The 9,557-nt window shown below is 43.1% G+C and overlaps 1 protein-coding gene and 1 long non-coding RNA gene across 7 annotated transcripts in view; both read left to right on the top strand.

Moving 5' to 3' along the window:
• The window catches only part of LOC106612218 (kinesin-like protein KIF3A), a 36,042-nt gene that overhangs the window by 10,628 nt on the left and 15,857 nt on the right, over window positions 1-9,557 (top strand). The window contains exons 10-12 of one of the 6 annotated variants that reach the window (XM_045724193.1): window positions 4,660-4,737; window positions 6,958-6,963; window positions 9,286-9,442. In XM_045724193.1, the coding sequence (XP_045580149.1) occupies window positions 4,660-4,737; window positions 6,958-6,963; window positions 9,286-9,442 (241 nt within the window). Of the gene's footprint in view, window positions 1-4,659; window positions 4,738-6,954; window positions 6,964-9,285; window positions 9,443-9,557 lie in introns of all 6 variants that reach the window. The other 5 variants (XM_045724192.1, XM_045724196.1, XM_045724195.1 and 2 more) reach the window with 5 other exon arrangements.
• On the top strand, window positions 4,745-6,311 carry LOC123744678 (uncharacterized). Its single transcript, XR_006771084.1, has 2 exons — window positions 4,745-5,061; window positions 5,210-6,311. It is a non-coding gene; the product is annotated as an uncharacterized lncRNA (long non-coding RNA).

Below are 9,557 nucleotides of genomic sequence, written 5' to 3'. Positions count from 1 at the left end.
ATTCACACCCATTTACAGTGAGGGAAAAAAGTATTTGATCCCCTGCTGATTTTGTACGTTTGCCCACTGACAAAGGATCAGTCTATAATTTTAATGGTAGGTTTATTTGAACAGTGAGGGACAGAATAACAACAAAAAAAATCCAGAAAAACGCATGTCAAAAATGTTATAAAATGATTAGCATTTTAACGAGGGAAATAAGTATTTCACCCCTCTGCAAAACATGACTTAGTACTTGGTGGCAAAACCCTTGTTGGCAATCACAGAGGTCAGATGTTTCTTGTAGTTGGCCACCAGGTTTGCACACATCTCAGGAGGGATTTTGTCCCACTCCTCTTTGCAGATCTTCTCCAAGTCATTAAGGTTTCGAGGCTGCCATTTGGCAACTCGAACCTTCAGCTCCCTCCACAGATTTTCTATGGGATTAAGGTCTGGAGACTGACTAGGCCACTCCAGGACCTTAATGTGCTTCTTCTTGAGCCACTCCTTTGTTGCCTTGCTGTGTGTTTTGGGTCATTGTCATGTTGGAATACCCATCCACGACCCATTTTCAATGCCCTGGCTGAGGGGAGGTGGTTCTCACCCAAGATTTGACGGTACGTGGCCCCGTCCATCGTCCCTTTGATGCGGTGAAGTTGTCCTGTCCCCTTAGCAGAAAAACACCCCCAAAGCATAATGTTTCCACCTCCATGTTTGACGGTGGGGATGGTGTTCTTGGGGTCATAGGCAGCGTTCCTCCTGCTCCAAACATGGCGAGTTGAGTTAATGCCAAAGAGCTCCATTTTGGTCTCATCTGACCACAACACTTTCACCCAGTTGTCCTCTGAATCATTCAGATGTTCATTGGCAAACTTCAGACGGGCATGTATATGTGCTTTCTTGAGCAGGGGGACCTTGCGGGCGCTGCAGGATTTCAGTCCTTCACGGCGTAGTGTGTTACCAATTGTTTTCTTGGTGACTATGGTCCCAGCTGCCTTGAGATCATTGACAAGATCCTCCCGTGTAGTTCTGGGCTGATTCCTCACCGTTCTCATGATCATTGCAACTCCACGAGGTGAGCTCTTGCATGGAGCCCCAGGCTGAGGGAGATTGACAGTTCTTTTGTGTTTCTTCCATTTGTGAATAATCACACCAACTGTTGTCACCTTCTCACCAAGCTGCTTGGCGATAGTCTTGTAGCCCATTCCAGCCTTGTGTAGGTCTACAATCTTGTCCCTGACATCCTTGGAGAGCTCTTTGGTCTTGGCCATGGTGGAGAGTTTGGAATCTGATTGATTGATTGCTTCTGTGGACAGGTGTCTTTTACACCTGGGAGCCAGAAATCTTTCTGATTGAGAGGGGGTCAAATACTTATTTACCTCATTAAAATGCAAATCATTTTATAACATTTTTGACATGCGTTTTTCTGGATTTTTTTGTTGTTATTCTGTCTCTCACTGTTCAAATAAACCTACCATTAAAATTATAGACTGATCATTTCTTTGTCAGTGGGCAAACGTACAAAATCAGCAGGGGATCAAATACTTTTTTCCCTCACTGTATTTAGTCCACAGTTTGTTACAGCCTGAATTCAAAATTGATTAAATATGTTTCTCTCTCACCCATCTATACACAATACCCCATAATGACAGTGAAAACACGTTTACATTTTTTTTTGGCACATTTATTGAAAATGAAATACAGAAATATCTCATTTAAATAAGTATTCACACCCCTGAGTCAATATTTTGAATATGCACCTTTGGCAGTGATTACATCTGTGAGTCTTTCTGGGTAAGTCTCTAAGAGCTTTGCACACCTGCATTGTACAATATTTGCCCGTTATTCTTTTCATAATTTTTCAAGCGTTGTTAAATTGGTTGTTGATCATTACTAGACAACCATTTTCGGTTATTGCCATAGATTTTCAAATAGATTTAAGTCAAAACTGAAACTTGGCCATCCAGGAACATTCACTGTCTTCTTGGTAAACAACTCCAGTGTATATTTGGCCTTATGTTTTAGGTTATTGTCCTGCTGAAAGGTGAATTCATGTCCCAGTGTCTGGTGGAAAGCAGACTGAACCAGGTTTTCCTCTAGGATTTGGCCTGTGTTTAGCTCCATTCCATTTCCAGTTCCCAGTCCTTAAGGGTTACAAGCATAATAATTACCTTCAGTATAACATGATACAGCCACCACTATGTTTGAAAATATGGAGAGTGGTACTCACTTATGTGTTGTATTGGATTTTCCCCCAAACATAGCACTTTATATTCAGGACAAAAAGATAATTGCTTTGCCACATTTTTTGCAGTATTACTTTATGCAAGTGTAATTAATAACTTCACCATGCTCAAAGGGATATTCAATGTCTGCTTTTTTCTTGTTTTTCCCATCTACCAATAGGTGCCCTTCTTTGTGAGGCATTGGAAAACCTCCCTGGTCTTTGTGGTTGAATTTGTGTTTGAAATTCACTGCTCGACTGAGGGACTGTACAATTATCTGTATGTGTGGGTTACAGAGATGATGTAGTCATTGAAAAATCATGTTAAACACTATTATTGCACACAGAGTGAGTCCATGCAACTTATTATGTGACTTGTTGAGCACATTTTTACTCCTGAACTTATTTAGGCTTGCCATAACAAAGGGGATGAATACCTATTGACTCAATACATTTCAGCTTTTCATTTTTAATTAAATTGTAAAACTTTCTGAGAAACATAATTCCACTTTGACATTATGGGGTATCGTGTGTAGGCCAGTGACAACAGATCTCAATTTAGTCCATTTAAAAATTCAGACTGTAACACAACAACATGTGGAAAAAGTCAAGCGGTGTGAATACTTTCTGAAGGCATGGTACACGTCTGAATGATCGTTCACACATCATTCGCAAAGTATTACTATATTTATTGGGACCTCCTGATACTCTTTAATACACTTCTATCGTAGTATAGCTAGTGCCTTGACAGTTTTTCTTGGTCATATGACCTGATCAGGAAACTGTCTGGGTGTAGCATTTGCTCTTAGTTTTAAATGAGATGGTCCAGCACTGTACATTATTTAGTGTGTTAGGGCTGGGTGATATGACCTAAAAATATATATTTTATTTATTTTATTTACTTATGGACGATTCACAATATACACAGAGGACACCTGCTCTTTTAATTAAATAGACTGACCAGGTGAATCCAGGTGAAAGCTATGATCCCTTATTGATGTCACTTGTTTAATCCACTTCAATCAGGTTAGATGAATGGAAGGAGACAGGTTAAAGAAGGATTTTCAAGCCTTGAGACAATTGAGACATGGATTGTGTATGTGTGCCATTGAGGGTGAATGGACAAGACAAAATATTTAAGTGCCTTTGAATGTGGTATGGTAGTGGATGCCTGGCACACCGTTTTGTATCAAGACGTGCAACACTGCTGGTGTTTTCCACGCTCAGCAGTTTCCTGTCTGTATCAATAATGGTCCACTACCTAAAATATATCCAGCCAACTTAATACAACGGTGGGAAGCATTGGAGTCAACATGGGCCAGCATCCCTGTGAAATGCTTTCGACACCTTGTAGAGTCCATGCCCCGACGAATTGAGGCTGTTCAGAGGGGGGTGCTCTTAATGTTTAGTACACTCAGTGTATATCTAGATTTGTTTGACTGTTTTCTCAAAATAAACTTTGTTGTACAATTTTAAAAGGTCAAATAGACCGCATTTGAAACAGTCAGCAATAATCTGATGAATTCAGGATTTATAAGCCTTCCAGAACCATCAGACCCAGTAATAATTTCATTATTTTATCAAAATAGTTTCATCTGCGTTTTTTGCAATAGTCACTGATCTGTCTATGAAAATGCCCCTTTTGTTACAAATCTGCCTGCAATTTGAGGAGTTGAAATGTTAACTTCCCTATTGGTGTTTTTTTTTAATTTTTACCTCAATTCTTGCTATGCAGGCGTTTGGAACATGGAACTAAAATATACATTCAAATGAAAGTAATATCGCCCCGCCCTAGTGTTTGTGCATCCACTCTCCATGCATTGCTTAATGTAGCTGGTTATATAAAGCGTTTAGGATTGGCCTCTTGGCTGATTGGCTCCAGGTTATATAAAGCATTTAGGATTGGCCTCTAGGCTGATTGGCTCCAGGTTATATAAAGCATTTAGGATTGGCCTCTAGGCTGATTGGCTCCAGGTTATATAAAGCATTTAGGATTGGCCTCTAGGCTGATTGGCTCCAGGTTATATAAAGCATTTAGGATTGGCCTCTAGGCTGATTGGCTCCAGGTTATATAAAGCATTTAGGATTGGCCTCTTGGCTGATTGGCTCCAGGTTATATAAAGCATTTAGGATTGGCCTCTTGGCTGATTGGCTCCAGGTTATATAAAGCATTTAGGATTGGCCTCTAGGCTGATTGGCTCCAGGTTATATAAAGCATTTAGGATTGGCCTCTAGGCTGATTGGCTCCAGGTTATATAAAGCATTTAGGATTGGCCTCTACGCTGATTGGCTCCAGGTTTGTTGCTCTTTTTACAGGATCCCACCCCCCAATCATTCTCTCTTTCTCCTCTCTCCTTATCTTTTCTCTCTCCCCATCCTTCCATCACCCTCCCCTCTCTCCATCTCTCTGTGTTTGTCATGTCCCTGTTGAGTGTCTACTCTACTCTGTGTTGCAGGTAGTGGCAGCAGCATCAGTAGCTCAGACTCCTCTATAGAGGCACAGACCACTGAGGAGAAACCCAAGGCTCAGACTAGTGAGTGGGAGCAGCTTGCTGTCTGCACTACCAACCCTACCACCAACTGCTAGTTAATATGGTCCAGAGACCGTATTCACAAAGCATCTCAGAGTTGAGAGTGCTGATCTAGGATCTGTTTTGCCTTTTAGACCTATATCATAATGCTTTTATGGACAAGGGGACCTGCTCCTAGATCGACACCTACTCTGAGGAGCCTGTATACATCAGGAACAGGCTAACCTACTACCCCTTCTTAATGTTAAACTCCCCTGCCTGCCTGCCAGTCCTAATGTTAACCTCCCCTGCTTGCATGCCTCCTCCTGCCAGTCCTACAGATAGAAGGTACCCAGTCTCCCCCTGCTAGTCCTATGGATAGAAGGTACCCAGTCTCCCCCTGCCAGTCCTATAGATAGAAGGTACCCAGTCTCCCCCTGCTAGTTCTATGGATAGAAGGTACCCAGTCTCCCCCTGCCAGTCCTATAGATAGAAGGTACCCAGTCTCCCCCTGCTAGTCCTATGGATAGAAGGTACCCAGTCTCCCCCTGCCAGTCCTATAGATAGAAGGTACCCAGTCTCCCCCTGCCAGTCCTATGGATAGAAGGTACCCAGCCTCCCCCTGCCAGTCCTATAGATAGAAGGTACCCAGCCTCCCCCTGCCAGTCCTATGGATAGAAGGTACCCAGTCTCCCCCTGCTAGTCCTATAGATAGAAGGTACCCAGTCTCCCCCTGCCAGTCCTATAGATAGAAGGTACCCAGCCTCCCCCTGCCAGTCGTATGGATAGAAGGTACCCAGTCTCCCCCTGCCAGTCCTATAGATAGAAGGTACCCAGCCTCCCCCTGCCAGTCCTATAGATAGAAGGTACCCAGTCTCCCCCTGCTAGTCCTATGGATAGAAGGTACCCAGCCTCCCCCTGCCAGTCCTATAGATAGAAGGTACCCAGCCTCCCCCTGCCAGTCCTATAGATAGAAGGTACCCAGCCTCCCCCTGCCAGTCCTATAGATAGAAGGTACCCAGCCTCCCCCTGCCAGTCCTATAGATAGAAGGTACCCAGCCTCCCCCTGCCAGTCCTGTAGATAGAAGGTACCCAGCCTCCCCCTGCCAGTCCTATAGATATAAGGTACCCAGCCTCCCCCTGCCAGTCCTATAGATAGAAGGTACCCAGCCTCCCCCTGCCAGTCCTGTAGATAGAAGGTACCCAGCCTCCCCCTGCCAGTCCTGTAGATAGAAGGTACCCAGCCTCCCCCTGCCAGTCCTATAGATAGAAGGTACCCAGCCTCCCCCTGCCAGTCCTGTAGATAGAAGGTACCCAGCCAAAACGCCTCTACAAACAGCAATACAATCTGCTTTCTACAACCTTCATTGTATTGTTGGCTATAACTCACATTGTACATAGAAGATGGTTTCACAGAAGTCTGTTTGTGCTAGACTGACTGGGGGGGATAGAGTTGAACTCAAGAAGGATGATGTCTCAGCTGACACTACTGTTACATGTCTATCTATCTAACCACTATATCAACACTACTGCTACATGTCTATCTATCTAACCACTATATCAACACTACTGCTACATGTCTATCTATCGAACCACTATATCAACACTACTGCTACATGTTATGCTACATGTCTATCTATCGAACCACTATATCAACACTACTGCTACATGTCTATCTATCGAACCACTCTATCAACACTACTGCTACATGTCTATCTATCGAACCACTATATCAACACTACTGCTACATGTCTATCTATCGAACCACTATATCAACACTACTGCTACATGTCTATCTATCGAACCACTATATCAACACTACTGCTACATGTCTATCTAACCACTATATCAACACTGCTGCTACATGTCTATCTATCTAACCACTATATCAACACTACTGCTACATGTCTATCTATCTAACCACTATATCAACACTACTATTGTGTGTCTGTGTCTCTCTCTGTGTGTCTTTGTCTCTCAATATATGTCTCTCTCTCCCTGTCTGTCTCTCTCTCCCTCTGTCTGTCTGCCTCGCTCCCTCTGTCTGTTTGTCTCTCCCTCTATCTCGTTCTCTGTCTGTCTCTCGTTCTTTCTGTGTCTCTCTTTCTGTCTGTGTGTGTCAATGCATCCTCTGTAGAATCTATAAGACTGTTCCAGCTTACTGTGTAATCTCTTCTTTCTCCTCCTGGTGCAAAATGCTTCCTGTTTGACTCTGACTCGCTATTCTCCTCTTAATGCAAGAAGACAGAGGTTGGTGCCAAAACATCCTCTATAGATAAATAACTCCCAACTGACCACAATCAATGGCTGTGTTCCAAACTGTACCCTATTCTCTACATATTTGGCCTTGGTCAAAAGTAGTGCACAAAATAGGTAAGGAGACGTTTGAGATACAGCCAATGTCTCTGGTCTGGTCTTAGATCTGTATGTGCCCAGGCAACTTCTTTGCTCTGGTTGTCAGACAGATCTGGGACCAGGTTATATTTGCAATGTCTTTCAGTGAACTATAGAATGTAGTTAAATTATCAAACTAATATAATTGAATTGACTAACCAGCTTTTAAAGCCAAAAAAAAAAACGGCAACAGAATGAAATCTATGGTTGAGTCGATCAGTCAATATGAATGAAGGTTCTCTCTACTGTACTGCCACTCTGTCAAGGTCTTTCCCATCACGTACGTCTTCATGTCCATATCTCTGAGAGAGAGAGAGAGAGAGAGCCTTGTGCTTGACATATGAATATCTGAAGAGGAAATAACTGCCCTGAGCTTAAGTTAGAAGGCCTGAGGCCTGCACTCTGTCTAGAAACAGGTCTCAGATGGCACCCTGTTCCCTTTATAGTGCACTACTTTTCACCGGGGTTCATAGGGCTCTGTGCAAATGTAGTGCACAACTTTTCACCAGGGTTCATAGGGCTCTGTGCAAATGTAGTGCACTACTTTTCACCAGGGTTCATAGGGCTCTGTGCAAATGTAGTGCACTACTTTTCACCAGGGTTCATAGGGCTCTGTGCAAATGTAGTGCATTATAAAGGGAACCGGGTGTCAGTTGGGACATACACAAAGGTCTTTTAAAATCACCCTTCATCTTCCTGCTCTTAATCTGATTTAATATTTTCTCCAGAAAGTACTGACTGCTGTCTCATCAAGGAGCTAATTCATGTCGATACTGTTTTTACTGCTCGGTAGAAGAGCAGCTGCTATCTAACATGTTGAGAGTGTATTAAATATAATATTTGACTAATTGACCATTGTAATATGATGTGTTGTTTTAGCCTGGTCCCAGGTCTGTTTGTGCACGGTGTGACAATGACCATAGGAGTTGGCAAGATAAGCACAAACAGATCTGGGACCAGACTAGTGCTGTCTAAGCAAACCTACGAATCAGACTGGGTTGGGTGTAGGGTGATGTTCCCCTAGATGCAGATCTTAGATCAGCTTTCTGTACCTAGGGGAAACTTCCACCCTTAGTGTGTAGGTTGAGGTGGTGGGAACTAAACAATGACATGTCATTAAGAAACGTCCATGCATAGATGTTATCATCTATGCATAGTCACTTTAATAACTACCTACTTGTACTCTCAATTACCTCGACTAACCGGTGCCCCCGCATATTGACTCTGTACCGGTATCCCGCTGTATATACAGTGAGGGAAAAAAGTATTTGATCCCCTGCTGATTTTGTACATTTACATTACATTTACATTTAAGTCATTTAGCAGACGCTCTTATCCAGAGCGACTTACAAATTGGTGCATTCACCTTATAATATCCAGTGGAACAACCACTTTACAATAGTGCATCTAAATCTTTTAGGGGGGGGGGGTTAGAAGGATTACTTTATCCTATCCTAGGTATTCCTTAAAGAGGTGGGGTTTCAGGTGTCTCCGGGAGGTGGTGATTGACTCCGCTGTCCTGGCGTCGTGAGGGAGCTTGTTCCACCATTGGGGTGCCAGAGCAGCGAACAGTTTTGACTGGGCTGAGCGGGAACTGTGCTTCCTCAGAGGTAGGGGGGCCAACAGGCCAGAGGTGGATGAACGCAGTGCCCTTGTTTGGGTGTAGGGCCTGATCAGAGCCTGAAGGTACGGAGGTGCCGTTCCCTTCACAGCTCCGTAGGCAAGCACCATGGTCTTGTAGCGGAAATATTTCCCTCATTAAAATGCAAATCAATTTATAACATTTTTGACATGCGTTTTTCTGTATATTTTTGTTGTTATTCTGTCTCTCACTGTTCAAATAAACCTAGCATTAAAATTATACACTGATCCTTTCTGTGTCAGTGGGCAAACGTACAAAATCAGCAGGGGATCAAATACTTTTTTCCCTCACTGTAGTGTCGCTATTGTTATTTTACTGCTGCTCTTTAATTACTTCTTATTCGTATTATTATTATTATTATTAATAAAATAAAATTAACTGCATTGTTGGTTAGGGGCTCATAAGTAAGCATTTCACTGTAAGGTCTACACCTGTTGTATTCGACGCATGTGACTAGTAACATTTGATTTGATGATGGCTGTGGACTTGGGGGATCGTTCTATAAGTCAAATAAATAATCACTATTATTATTAAAGGGAAGAAGAAGGTTTCTCCTGACAAGATGGTGGAGATGCAGGCGAAGATCGAGGAGGAGAGGAAGGAGCTAGAAGCCAAGCTGGACATGGAGGAGGAGGAGAGGAACAAGGCCAGGGCAGAACTGGAGAAGAGAGAGAATGATCTGCTCAAAGCGCAGTGAGTACAGTCTGGGGTTGCAAAATTCCCAAGTTTTCCAGAAATCACGGTTGAAGAATAATCTACTGCTTTGAAATATTATCTAACGTTAGCCCCCCACCACCCCTAGATACTT

Source organism: Salmo salar, chromosome ssa09 (genome assembly GCF_905237065.1).
Source record: "Salmo salar chromosome ssa09, Ssal_v3.1, whole genome shotgun sequence".
Classification (NCBI taxonomy): Eukaryota; Metazoa; Chordata; class Actinopteri; order Salmoniformes; family Salmonidae; genus Salmo; species Salmo salar.
This window is presented reverse-complemented; position numbering and strand designations above follow the sequence as displayed.